This window comes from Limulus polyphemus, unplaced genomic scaffold (assembly GCF_000517525.1).
Source record: "Limulus polyphemus unplaced genomic scaffold, Limulus_polyphemus-2.1.2 Scaffold23, whole genome shotgun sequence".
NCBI lineage: Eukaryota > Metazoa > Arthropoda > Merostomata > Xiphosura > Limulidae > Limulus > Limulus polyphemus.
In genome coordinates, this window is record NW_013665633.1 from 1528948 (window position 1) to 1544027 (window position 15080).

The 15080-nt window shown below is 32.3% G+C and overlaps 1 protein-coding gene across 4 annotated transcripts in view; it reads right to left on the reverse strand.

Moving 5' to 3' along the window:
- LOC106458594 (transmembrane protein 165-like) overlaps nucleotides 1-12591 on the reverse strand; it is a 25959-nt gene extending 13368 nt beyond the window's left edge. Inside the window, exons 1-4 of one of the 4 annotated variants that reach the window (XM_022385180.1) lie at nucleotides 12441-12590; nucleotides 10119-10177; nucleotides 9126-9369; nucleotides 2973-3195 (exon numbers count right to left, since the gene is read on the reverse strand). In XM_022385180.1, coding sequence (XP_022240888.1) covers nucleotides 2973-3195; nucleotides 9126-9362 — 460 coding nt within the window. In that variant the 5' untranslated portion in view covers nucleotides 9363-9369; nucleotides 10119-10177; nucleotides 12441-12590. Of the gene's footprint in view, nucleotides 1-2972; nucleotides 3196-9125; nucleotides 9370-10118; nucleotides 10178-12436 lie in introns of all 4 variants that reach the window. The other 3 variants (XM_013918126.2, XM_022385168.1, XM_022385172.1) reach the window with 3 other exon arrangements.
- Between the last annotated feature and the right edge of the window lie 2489 nt (nucleotides 12592-15080).

Below are 15080 nucleotides of genomic sequence, written 5' to 3' on the forward strand. Positions count from 1 at the left end.
AAAGGTGTTAAAGAGGACATCGACATGTTTTTTTAGCTTCAAAGCCAAGTGATTTCTTTAATCGGTACATTAACAACCTGATTGTAAGATGGAAAAGCACCATCGATAAGAATGGTGACTAATTCATTTAGTATATGTTTTGTTTTGATATACAAGTTGTTCGGGTTTTTTCATCTAAAAAAGCAACATTAATTTCTTGATGACCTAATACATATCTGCCATTAGCAATACAGATAACTGAATATAACTGTAATCGTACAATACTAATTTTTTTATCATTAAGTTAGAAGTTTTCAGTATTTGTTTAAGCAGACTGAAAAAAAATATTTCACAAATTTTTCATTCAAAATAATGTCCCTATCTATTTATTTTATATAATGCTATTTTACTTTTACAAAAAAATTAGAGCTATAATGGTTGATATTTCAAATGAGCCACAAATTCTGCCAAATATTAACAAAACTTTATGTATGTGGAAAAAAATAACTGTTTTAGTTATTAAAAACACTGAATTTAATACATCAATACTTAATTGGTATTAATTCATAATACAGTATTTTTGCAACCATAACAATTATGTTTATTAATATACACACACAACCCACCCATAACTGTAGTTTAGACCACCTCAAAAAGTAATCAGTCGTGTGCTGAAATAGTTAGCCTTCTTCAAAAATAACAAACAGGTGCTCACATAATCTGCTACTTACAATTAAAGTTGTGACTTACAATAATGTTGTTACTAAGCACATGTTTGCATTCCCATCTAGTTTCCACTTGCCTTCAGTTATCTGTGACTGATGGCTATTTATGGCAAGGGGTTCCAAAATTTTCTAAGAAGTTAGCAGTCACCTAAATTTTCCACTATCCAGCAGAAATTGAAGCAAAATTGTCTCTCAAAAGGATTTTCACCAATCAGGAAGATGTGCAATTCGTTAGGTATAGCTCATTAGGATCTGCATAAATCTTGCCCACACAAGCCCTATCACTTCATGCCACTGCCAATAAGTGACATACCTCTAAAAGTTGTTTGATTAGATGAGCATTGTGTTTTAGCAACTTATACTCCAAAGTAAACTGATAAATCAGTTTTGTTTGTTGCTACATCATGAAGGTTTATTGAAAAATTGGTGACAAAAGGCAGTCATTTCCAGGCGAGATAAAAGAAAATTGTTAATAAATAACATACTTCATTTTATACAGTATTTTATTTCAAATTTAAACATTTGTTTCATAATACAAGTTGCAAGCTACAACCTATACACTACAGAGCAGCTTCAGTAATACACATTGCAAGTTGCAATGTCGTCAGTTCAAAAAAATGTGCTACTGCTTCTTTGTGTGTGAATATGGTATTTCTATTTGCCAGATTTTTTTTTGGTCACCACTTCCAACCATATTTCTTAACCTCTATTATAACCTATGGTAAAACAACAATAAAAACTTACAAAAATTCTGTACAAGTAGACTTTAACAAGGTATTCTAGAAAATTATTTACTTACTTCATTATTCAGAACCTTTGTTTCAATTTAATTTTTGTTTAACAGATAAAAAAATTAATTTCATTAGGTTATTATGTACTAAGGTTTCAGAGTTACAGAAGTGTTTCTGGTCTAGTTACAGAACAAAAATAAAAAAACCAAAACAACAGCTTTAAACATTCATTCTTGCAGCTTTTTTTACTCCAACAGAGAACCTGTTCTGAGGAAAGAACTGTATCTTTTCTAATATATCCTGACCAGTGATCATTTCTTTACTTTAAAATACTGAGTTTTTTTACATTGAAGAGCCACAAAACAATTGTTAGTACCATTCCATAAACTACTGTAAATTATCTCTAATTAGTTCCATAAAATAGTATTATTTCCATCTGAAAGATCTGTATGAACATATTTTATTTCTCTTCATACAAATTACTATCATAAAATGAAAAACAAAAAGACTGGCACTTCAAAGGATTACAAGATTCATACAACAGAACAACTAAAGTTTTAATACTATTTAAGTCGACTCGAGTGTCAATGACGTCTCTATTTGAACACCTGAGTGCCATCAATCTTTCGTTACAAATTTTCAAAATCAATAGAGGTTATGCAAATAACCAAGCATGTACATCAACCAACAATCATACTTACATGCAGTATTAATGCACCTCAGTTGACATTCTTACATGCTTACCTTATGTATCTTGGAGTTGACATTTTTTTAATACTATTATTACCATGTGCTAATCATATATTCCCTCCTCCTCACCTCATTTACATGCTGAATTGAGGTGGTCCTTTGAAAGCTGGAATCAAAAAGTTGGAAGAACAATCTTGAGTATTAGATTAATAGATCTGGACTTTGGAAGCCTAAATGAAGACATTCTTCAACATGTTTTACATTTCTTTCCAATTAAGAGTTATTATGGTAACTTGTTGAAAGGTTTGTTTTTGATGTGCAGTTACTTTTAATTATTTCAAACTTTTGCTGTATGGATAAGTGTATATATATGTATGGTAGTAAAGGGTGTTCTGTCGTTTTGCTCTTTATAATCTTGGTAATTAGATCGTATACCTAAGTTTAACAGTAATATTCAATTTTATTGCAGGGTTTTTTTATGCTTTTTTTTATTAAAAGTAAAATGTGATAACTCCTGATGTACGAGACCAATAGGAAAATGTATGAACATATTTACTATAAACAAACTATCCTTGATTAGTTATTGTTACATACTACATCAAAACTTTCTCAAGTTAGATAAATATACCTATGTTATAAATGCATATTCATATAAATATTAAAACCACAAGTCAGTTCAAACTGTATTTTTTATATTTAATTATAAAGGCTACTTTTAACTACAAAGTTGATTTCACTTTCATAGTTATAATGCCCTGAGAAGTAGGTTTCACTTTCAGGGTTATAATGCCCTAAGAAGTAGGTTTATATGTTTTACAAGAAATAAAGAAATAATTATACACTTTACCTGAAAGAACAGTCATAACAATTAGTGCCGTTATGGCACCCAAAAATACTGTGAGTCGAGGATGACGCATTGCCATAATAGCAGCAATGAAAAAGGTTTTATCTCCCAATTCAGAAACAACAATCACTGAAACTGATGCTACAAAGGCATGGACAAAATTTAGTTCTCCAGACTTTCCAAATTTATCCAAAAATTTGCTTGGCTTTTTAAAATCACCACCTTTCTGTAAAGAAAAATGTATATTTCAACAAATATTGTACATCAGTAAGTTAACTTCAATAAATATGAATTTCAATCACATGAATTTTCAAAAAAATTAAATAAAAATAACCAATGCAAATAAACATGTATACAAATTAACAATACAAAAAAGACAAAACTTCTTCAATAATGTTTTAACCTACCTACAAACTCACAAGAGACTAAAAACAAAAAGCAAGAATTATTGAAATCATGCACAGAATAAGAAAAACAATGTAAATTCATAAATGTTTAGTAACTTCTATAAATCTTAACTGTCTTTTGTTATAATGTTAATCTGTGTTATTTGTTATCTCACTTTTATTCATATAAGTTACAATAGTGACTAGGATGAGAAGTTGTCTGTTTGGAGGCTTGAATTTTGCCAATACAGAAAACTTTGATCTCAGGTCTATCATTAGCTAAGGTTTTTGGAATCAAACACCGGTCAGAACAGAATATTTAACATATTGATCCCTTGCTCTGGTACCTAATTACTAGTAGTTGTTCTCCTGAAAGCTACCCAAATTAAATAGACAATATGTCCAACTGTCTCTCATACTCCACTCGGTGATGGCCTGATATTATAAGTGTACCATAAAGGTAGAATAATTTTATTAAACTTTCTGTGTATGCATATGCTGTTGGCCTGAGAATGTTAGTTAGTGAGATATGATGTGGGTTTGAGAACAGGACAAGTCTTGCCCTAAATTGGAGCCACTAAGACAATCACAATGGAGGTTTGTCTGCTTAAGAATGGATCCTCACTTGCTAGCTCAAATGGAAGAGTTTCAGTCTCAGAAAATTAGTGTGACAAGAGTTCTGGTCCAAGATAATATTTTGATCCAATACAATATGTATACTCTTAATAGCTATTAAAGAGATTCTGTAATGATTTGACTGTCTTTTGTTGTTGTTTTTTGAAATACTAAAATATACACACAAGCAATCTCTTTCACAAGTAGTACTATATTACAAAAGAAAATCAGAGTTATGTATTTAAAAATATTAAAACTTTCTAAAAACTAAATTTTCTGTAACTGCTATAGTTTTACAATCTACAATCCTTCCGATTTTCATTATGTACAGTGTATCAAGATTCACCAAAGGCTACAAAATGTTTAATAGTTCATACTTATACATGCTGTGCAGTAAATCATAAATTTAGCCTAAGTAAGTTATTAATCTTTACATTAAAAGACTAGTGTGGAAAGATGAAATTATAACAATAATATTTAGAAAGTATACAACTCAAAGGATGTAAAACTTACAGTGACAAATTTGCATTTTCCTCTGTTGAATACCCTGGTATTAACAGTTTCTCATCAGAATGCTAATGAAGCCCCTCCCCCCCCATACAGACTAGCAAACTTAAGTAGCTACTTTAAATAGATACATAAATACAGTAAATGTGCTACACAACTGTACAGCAAAGTTAATATTTTCCTACACTGAAAACACATTTCTCTCACATAATAGCTTCTCTTGTTCAGCACTGCCCTCTATATGCAAAAGTTTTTTTGCTTGCCACTAGCTTTGAAACTTCCACCTACTCCACATCCAATATGGTTCTACTGAGTTTTCACACACAAATAAGCATGTGGTGACCCTCCACCAATAGGAGATCAACACATTCTTCTGATGCAGGTTATTCCCTCTATATTATTCAGCCTAATCCTTCACTTCGAGATTAGGCACAAAAGAAGCAGCAGAAGTGATGAGGAAAGGTAGGAAGTGTGAGGGGAAGTAGGTACCTATCGGAAAAACATTTTCAGTGAAGAGAAATATTAACTCCCGATACAGTATCTTATCTCTTCTCACATAATAGCTAGAATCCCTTACTGATGAGGTGGAGAGACCAGTGCAAAAAATTACCTAGATGAGCACCCTTTGGAAAGCATCCGAAGAATGTTTATGAAGTGTAACCTCTGTTGGGAGAGGAACACTCCCATGATAGACTGCCCCACATCTGTACCAGATATACTCTTCACCCAATGGGGAAGTAATTGTTGCATAAATGGGCAGAAATGAGCACATCCATGAATGTAGACATGTCAGTTGGTCCAGCTAAACACCCAACACAAACTCCAAGGTTTCCAATCAAAATAGTAATGGTGTGGAAAACAAAATAGATCAGTCTCACAGAGTAGAATAGCTAAGCCATGTCAGACCATACTCAGTGGGTTAACCCCAGTCAAAACTAGGCAACCTCAAGTATTTATCATCCATTCTGCAGTAGGATGACGGTCCCAACCATCTTCACCTCAAGCCTATGAGATGGAAGAGGTTTCATTCCATCTGACTAAACAGGGCACATGTGCACAAATCCTGAACCAACACTATCCACTCGGCAACCAGACATTTGAAGGACTGTAGAAAGGGAAGTGTCTTTGTGGCAGGTCACTGAAGTCCAAAAACAACCAGAATCCTAGTTCCTGATTCAGCTCCATGCACTACCAGAACTTATGATTCGCAAACCACAGGTGGTATGCTGGGATTGCCCCAGCAAACCAGAGTACCTGTCCACCAGTCTGTCTCCTTACAATACCAAACTTCCAAGCCTCAGCTTGATGGAGAAGGTACGCCAGGGGTACCCCAACCAACTAATATGTTGAGTTTGTGGTAGGACGAGGGCTCACGACCAACACATACGTGAGATCTTATGTTAGCTGTTCCAGCTCTAACCCAAAACTACCATCTGGGAATCGACATCCAGGTGATGGTAGGATGAGGGGTCCCATCCGGAAGGATGAACTGCATTTTGGTGGATCTACTCCAATTTATGAATCAGTGGGAGGATCAACACCATGTACACCGGCAGAACACCACCACCCTACTCTCTACTGAATAGGATTGAGCACATTCAGGAGGAAGCCTCCATGGTCCATGGAAAGGAACTGGTAAATGGTAAGGACTCCAATACTCCACTTAAAGAAGGGGAAGAAGCTTGTTAAGCAGTCCAGAGGAATGCTGACACTGGAGACTGTGCAATAGGTGACCATGGAAAACCCATTACGAAAAGTAAGGAGGGAGCTGGATAATGGAGTCCAAGAGATCCCTGGCAAGGTTACACTGATCACAGCATCCATTGAAGGGTGTGCATGTCAGCACACCCTGTTTGAAAAGGAAAAGGAGACAACACCCAGTATTTGTGTCCACATATGGACGTAGTTTCACCAGATCACCCAATGTTGTTGATTTGGCCACTGATATAAAGGCTGATGTAATCAGGGAGTAATTTAGACCTTTTGTGTCTGTTAGTTGTGTCTTTGACAAATAACACTGGCAATCCTATACCCATACGTATTCTACATCATGCTGGGATGATTTAATCATTGTTGTTAGAAGGTATATTGCCTTTACATTCTGCCACTGGTGAGGCTGTTATTGCTCAAGGTATTGAGGGTGGCTTTGTTAATGTTCCTCTTCATCACATTTATTTAGCATCAGACCTAGTTTCGGGACCAGTTATGGTTAGAGTAAAACCTACTCTGCCAATTAAGGGTGTATCATTATTGTTGGGAAACAATTTGGCTCGAGGAAAAGTTGTTGCAGAACCTAAAATGGTTAGTGAGTCAATCACTGTTTCATCTAAGGATGATGTTGTCGTTGAGGACAATCTCGATGTGTTTCCCTCGTGTGCTGTGACTCGGACTCAGGTTAAGAAATTAAGCCAAAAACAAATGATAGACATGGATTTAGAGGACAATATTATAGATTTGTCTCATACATTTCTTGGATCCGACAAGGATCTTGTGGATAATTGTCCTACTGATGATTCCTCGGTGAGTGACAACGATGGACGTGAGGGATCTGATTCACCTAGTGAAGTTCCATTTATTAAAAGTAAACTGATCACTGAACAAGAAAAAAGATCTGCAGATCTCTTCACTATTTAAATATGCACTCCCAAAAGATGAACTGGAGAAAGTTCCAAATGGTTATTTTTTCAAAAATGGTGTGTTTATGAGGAAATGGAGACCACCAGATGTACCAGCTTCAGAGGACTGGGCTATTGTTTATCAAATAGTTGTTCCCATAGCATATGGTTGTGAAATATTGAAAACTGCCCATGAACTCCCCATGGGAGGTCATTTAGATGTCAACAAGACATGTGAGAAAATTATGAGACATTTCTTTTGGCAAAAATTAGGTAAGACTCAGTTTTGTGAAACTTGTCATACCAGTCAGTTGGTCAGAGAACTTAACCAGAAAATTCCTGTTGTTCCTTTGAAACCTATCCAAGCTTTCAAAGAACCCTTCAGTCATGTGAAAGTTCATTGTATTGTGAACTATTCAACTCCTACCAACAAGAAAAGTTTGATGAGATTTTTGGGAATGGCTGGTTATTACAGGAAGTTATTTAAAAATTTTGCTGACATAACTGTACCATTAACAAACCTAATGAAAGAAAAATAAAAAATTCAAGTGGTCTGAAACATTTCAATCTGCTTTTGAAAAGATAGAGGACTAAATATTTTTGTACGTTTGTAAAACTTTTGTACATTGATCAATATTTGTAATAACTGTTATTATAAATTGTGTTATTGTTTGTGTATTAAAATATATTTGTATTAAAAACAAACTGTGTGTATCAATCTTGTTGGCAAGTATCATAAATTGGATATATAGACATTTATTTAATTTCTATGTGTAAATTATCATTTAACTCAGTTTCAGGCTATTCTAAATTATAATACATTATGTAATAAATTGGAGACTCGTCTGGGATAAATTGTAATATGTAACATATGCTATTCCTAATACATTCAGATATTGTAATAAATAATATATTTCACTTTACATCAATTTTTATCATCATTATAGCATATGAAAACATATAAAGTATGGATTTAGAATGTGGGCACAGCAAGTTCCAATGAGTTATTTGTATGAAGAAATAAATCTAGTTGTGTATGGCTAAGCATTGATACAAAAGTGAGATTCTTTAAAAATCAACAATATAACAGAAAAAAGAAACACACCTAAAACCTCAGAATGGTTGATTCAAAAATATACATAATTTTAAACTGGATTGGAGAGAAAAGCATACCACTTTAGAAGTTCTTAATTTTTTCAAATTTCAACTGTACCTATTCATTATATAGCTGGAAAATTAACACAATTAGTCAGTTACCTAGGAATATTGATTAATGTCACACAAAATAATCAATTAATAGAAATTACAATTAAATTGATTAATGTCACAAAAATCGTCAACTAGTAGGTGTTTCCGGTTACCACTGTTTTTAAATATTCCAACTATCCAGTAATCAAAATTATAGTTAAATTGATTAATTTCAAGAAAATAATCAAGTAATCAAAATTAGGGATTCTGATTATTATTATTTTCAATTCTTACAATAATCCCAGTAATTTAAATATTTTGTTTATTGTTCATCATAAAAGTTCAATGCTCTGCCCATCCTGAGTATCAAAACTCAATTTATAGCAATATACTTTAATTCTATCAATTCATGTTAGAATAATCAATGTTTTTTTTCCTGTTTTTTAAACCATCTCATGACATTAATCAATTAGTTGAATGTAATTAATTAATGAGCCCAACAATGAGCCAATTCCACTAATAAGCCAGCTCTATTCATTATTTTATTTTGAGCTATCACAGTCATGCAATAGGATGCTCATTAAATCACAAATTAGCTCTAAAGTTAGAATCGTATAAAAAAATTGGTAGTTTAACAAAAGTACTTTAGATACCCTATACATCTCTAATAACATTTTTTTTTTACTAAATATTAACACACTCTCTCTCTTCCCGATCATGTCTGAATTTCAATAATTACATGGCCCTAACACATTCTGGAATATGAATCCACTATCCAATTCTCCAAGGTCTGTAATTTAGCTTCACAATACTACTACACTAATACAAATCCAACTGTAATTTACCTCATTTAATCCATCTGGATAATCAAATTTCACTGCATTTTCAGGGTCTAGTTGTGAATCAGGACTGTGTATGTTAAATTTTTCTTCTTCTGACTTCTCACCCATAACAGCTCCAAACACATCACATAACACAATGAAAACTAACCCTATTGAAATCATTAATTTCAGCATATGCATAGTCAATGTTCCACCACATTCTGAAAACCTGAATGCTGAAAACTTCTTCATGATGAGCATGTTCTTTCTGTAAAAATAACAAAAAATTAAAAACAGAAACCTTTTACATAAATCATAAAACATCAATATATAGTTTCTACTAAATTCTCAAATTTGTATTATGCATTGTGAATGTCTTAGCCTCATATCCATCAGTAAAAATGGCACTAATTAGATAAATAACTTTATATACATATTCATGATGTAAATATATTGTACATAAAATATTTAGAATAATCACACTCTAGAAAAAAAAAAAATATAACTGAGTGTGGTATCTCAGCGCAGTTGTGGACAGTGAAATATATACATTCTAATAATGAGTGTCATAAATAGTATAATATCTGGCAATACATCCTACTTACTTTGTTGACACTGTAAAAGATTCTTTACACCATGATGCAGATACAACTTACTTAATTGTCAAGACTACACATGACCAATCAAAAATTATGTTTTCTACTATGCTAAGCTTAATAAAATCCTGAATCACAATTCTGATTTTAAAAAAAAACAGCAATATTTGATTTAAGAAATAACAATTATCAAATAATCATTATTTTTTACAACCTTTTTAAAAGAACATAGAAAAACCCAAAGTAAAAGAATGCTATTCAGCCCCATTGAAGTCACCTCTTTTCTTTAAGTCTTATCTTAAAAACAATAATTGATATTTTAAATTTAAGTATATCCCTTCACATCAGCATACCTAACCAACACAATTTTAAAATAATTTACACTAACAGCACAATTTAAGATCTTAAGCCTACTTATTACCTCTTATATTCCACTTTTCATTCCACTATCCAAATATGTCCACAGAAAGATTATCCAACCTGCAACAATTTTGTATGCCTGAATCAATCCCCCTCTAATTCTTCGGCACTCCCAAAAGAACAAGTCTCAAACTCAAATCCTCTCCTCATTGCTTAAACAAAGAATTATTCTAATAGCTTATTTTCACACTCTTACCAAGATGTTATGCTTTCCAGAGTTAATAAGGGGGTTTAAAACTGCATTCTCTGTTCTAAATGAGACTTCTTGAACTTTGCACAAAGCTTCAGCATCATGTACTTGCATTTAAAATACAAATTTTCTAAAAATAAAACCAAAAATATCAATTGCTTTTTTTCACTACAGCTAAAGTGGATGCTTGGGTTTTATCAACAGAACTTAAATTCTTCTTTTTCTACCATGTCAATGTTTCTCTTATACAAGAATCGAATCCTTTCCAAATTTCAACACACTAATGGCAAGTGAATAATTTGCAATCTCAATATTAAAACTCATCTGTCAAGGACTTTCTGGCTAAAAGAAACTTCTCAACTGGAATTTTTTTCTTCCAACATTTTAGTATCACCAACAAATTCAATTATTTATGTACAAGACTAACTTTATAACATAAAACTTTTTTCTCTTTGTTAAATTAAATCTAATATATGAATGACAAAGTGTGTGTGGATTTGGATTTTTAGAAGGCTTATAATAAGAAGTCACACAGAAAAATAGCTAAAAAAGTCACAGCAGTAGTCACAAGACTAGTTTATTGGAATGTAGATTGACTAGATGAAAGAAGGCTAAAAGTTAATATTAATGTTAATGGAGTCTAGTCAAACTGGATCTCTGGTACTAGTGGTATACCTCAAGGGACAGGATTTGAGTCTTTGCTTTTCCTCTTTATATTAATGATACTGATAAGGGCATGATTAGTTAAAGTTAGTGATGAAATTGAACTATTGGGTATTTCTAATTATATTGAGACAGCTGAGGTACTACAGGATCACTGTTAGTGTTAAGCTGGAGATATACTTGCAAATGATGTTTAATTATAATAAGTGCATTTTTGTTATCACAGTTCAGCTCACACATTCAATAATAAAATGGATGGGAACCAACTCAACATTGCTACTGAAGCAGTGAAGGAAAAGATCATGACATGGCGATAGATGAGTCACTTATGAAGTTATCAAAACTGCTCTGTTGTTAGCATTAGCAGTAAAAATAATACAATTTTAGGATATATTACCATTATTACTAGACATATTGACTGAGTTCATGAGATAATTATCTCCATATACAAGTTACAACTCACTGGTTGAAAGTTAAAGAGTATTGTGTACAGTTTTTGTCTCCATCTTAGGATAACGACTTATTCATTTATTTGAAAGGCATCATATCAAATTTAATAAAAAGCAGAGGTTTTCTTTTAATTTTTCTTTTTTTTCCTCAGTGATGGGTGTGCAAAGATAGCTTTGAAGGATCAAATGGTCCTTAGCTCAAAACTTACTTACTATCACTGTATCAGATAATAGAGTATAAAAATAAAATTATGGTTACAACGCATCATTACGTACAAGTAACAACTGTGTTTTACTTAAAATTGATGACGTTAGGTCTGGTGAAACGTTGTAACCATAGTTATTACACTCTGTGTACCTAATAATAAAAGAGTTTCTTAAGTTTTAAATAATGAAACACTTCCTTTAATTATCTACTTTTGGTCCTTATCTCAAATATATAACTAGCTCGACCGGAAATTTCCCAAAGAGGTCCAATGCTAAACCAAGCATCGGGCTGCTTTTAGCGACATCTCTCAGTTCCTAAAGTTAACTTAATTAAACGCCGATAAATAAAACAAATATTTTGGGATTCCTATCGTGTTTTTTATGCTTGAATAAATATAATGATAAATTAAACATGCAATAAAGACATTAGTATATCTTCCGAAAAAGTTAACTGTATTCATTGGTAAAATGACAATAATATTTAATATCAGCATTATGTCAAGAAACCGCGAGATGTCGCTAAAAGTCGCCCAATGGAGGTAGTAGCGACTACTTCGAAGTTGTACGGAAATTTCGTTTTCATGTTCGAGCTGTGTGTTAATATTTGGTTTCGTGCTTTGGCCTTCGCTCTCAGTGTGAACGTGGAGAGCAAATCTGTAAGCAATATATACTAGGAGTGAGTTTTATAACAGACTTCAGTCTTAGGGTACCAATAATCTATCAATCATTCAACAGAGCAATTTCAACGACAACAAACATTCGCACGTAAGAAACAATTTCCCTCAGATAATTCGTTAAAAATAAACTTACATACGTTCAGTATAATAGAGTTGTTGAGTCTTCCACATTAATTGGACAACCTTTTTCATTCAAGAAAAAATATAGAAATGGATTTCACTAAGTTAAACGTTAGATTTAGATTGACGCACTACATACCTCTTCAAACGCTAACAAACAAATAGACCCAATCTTACCCACATCATCCTCAAATGTTTACTGAGACCTCTAGCGAAGCAAATGTTATTCAGAAAAATTACGAAAATGATTTAACTCATGTTAAATAGAAATAGTGTTAATGAGGAAAAACCTGGAAGAGTAAACAAATTTGGATAATCAGTGTATATGTTCAAAATAAATTTAAACAAGATCTAAGAAATATATATGTATATATATTTAATAATAAGACAAATTGCGAAGGAACTTGACTTTTCAAAGTGGTGTATTTCTATTTTTTCTATTAATTAGAATGATGGATTATTGTACAACTATAACATTTTCAATAAAGTAATTACCTTACAGCTATAAAATAATATGCTGTTGCCATCAACTAGTTTGTTACATATACCACTGTGTAGACTCTCTTTACCCTCTTTTAAAGTGGTTGAACTTCAATAACTAAATATAGTGCTTATTAACCTATTATTTATATACATATACTTTGCCCAAATATTTTAAAAAGTAGATAATTCGTGAGTATGCGCTTTATCAAAGTCATTATTTTATGTTGAAGTAAATTTGAAACTAATGATCTAAGACTCGCATTTCTGTTTGTTTGTTTTTTAGATGAAAAATGTTTACTCATTTCTAGATTCTAAAGTAATTCCGCATGTTACTATATTAACATGTTACCTTCACCAAACAAATTATATTGGATGTAAGTCTCAACTGATAATTTAATTATAAAACCAAATATGATTGATAATTTCATTTACTATGTACCAAATTAACATACTTTCATTTTATTCAATAAGTCATCTTGATATCCTATTATATCATTCATCTGATTCTGATTCTTTAACAAATCTATAGACGGAATAGGTTTGGTTTGAATTTCGCGCAAAGCTACACGAGGGCTATCTGCGCTAGCCGTCCCTAATTTAGCAGTGTAAGACTAGTCATCACTACCCACTCTTGGGTTACTCTTTTACCAACGAGTATTGGGATTAACCGTCACATAATAACGCCCCCACGGTTGAAAGGACGAACATGTTTGGTGTGACGGGGATTCGAACCCTAACCACTTGGCCATGCCTGACCTAGACAGGATATTCGATCACTTTCAAGCAAGAGCTTGGCAAAGTTTCTCTTATACTATCATATCGTGAACTTTGAAAGCGAAAACGTATGAAGTGGTGTAAATTCTCATCCCCCTTAGTATCTCTCAAACTAAAATAGGGTATAAAAATGTGCATTAAAAACATCAATGAACTTTAATTTTTAAGAGTAAATAATTTCTACCTGTGGTGTAAACCATTGTTTATTTATAATCTTAGGTAACTTTTCCTTTCTATTTCAAAGTATAGGTTCTCAAAATGCAAAAATAAATACATAAATAAAATGATGTGGCTCATCGTTAGACAAATTTTCCAAGTTTAATTCCATTTTAAGTGAAAATTAAAGCTGAAGTTTTTGGTTTTTGAACGACTACGTAATTAGTACACTGAGGGGAAAGTGAAGTATGAGTATAGCATGATCGTAACAATGTGGTGTAAAAGCAGTTTACATCACTAAATAATTGCATCAAAAACACACACACACACACAGAATAACTACATGAAAGATTTAAAACAAAATTAGCAATTTCACCTTACATGTTATTTGTATTTTATCTTATCATGAAAAATCTTAAGGTTGTAGACAGGTAAACGTCCGTAACCAAAATTCATTATTGTCTCCATATTTAACTTACCTCTAAGTAAGATGATAACAGTGATACATATTTAATATCATATTCATAAAACTGAAGAGTGTTTACTCTATTGTATTTAATTTTGTTATTGTTGTACTTGTTTCTATCATGAATTGACTTCTACCAATTTAAAAATAAGAAATTGCTGTTTATTACTATAATCAATAATGCATATATTTAAAATTAGGTTTTCTTTCTTACTGGCAACATGTTATTTTCTGCTTTCGCCTCTCTTGGTTTATTCGTTCTCTCTCGTACCTCCCAGTCTTTCTCCTTTCTTTCGCTGAACTCCTGCCTTTTATATTTCTTTCTCCAAACCCATGCCAACAATTCCTTTTCTTTTAAGACTTTGTGCCTGTTTTTTGTAATCATATTATAGCGATTCATAATCATAAGGGTTCCTGTTCCTTCCAAATACAGCCAAACTTAGAAAGGCAGCCATTTCCCCCAGTCATTTTCTAACGACCTAGAGTGCCTTAATCCCCTAATCCGTTAGGGATTGACAAAATGCTGGTCGCTTTCTGACCTCTTTCAAACTCAATCGACGTTCCTTACACCTAACTTCATAACATTTATTATTTTTAAAGTGTGGTTTGATAAAATTATGTTTCTTAAAATTTTTACATTATTATTTAATAACTGTTACATTAAATTTAATGAAAGGTTCTATGTTCATCCGAAAACTGCACCCAAAAACGAAACTTTATTCACGAGACAAAAACCTTCTGAAATTGTAATAAAACCTCCCTAAAAAAGTTGTTTAGA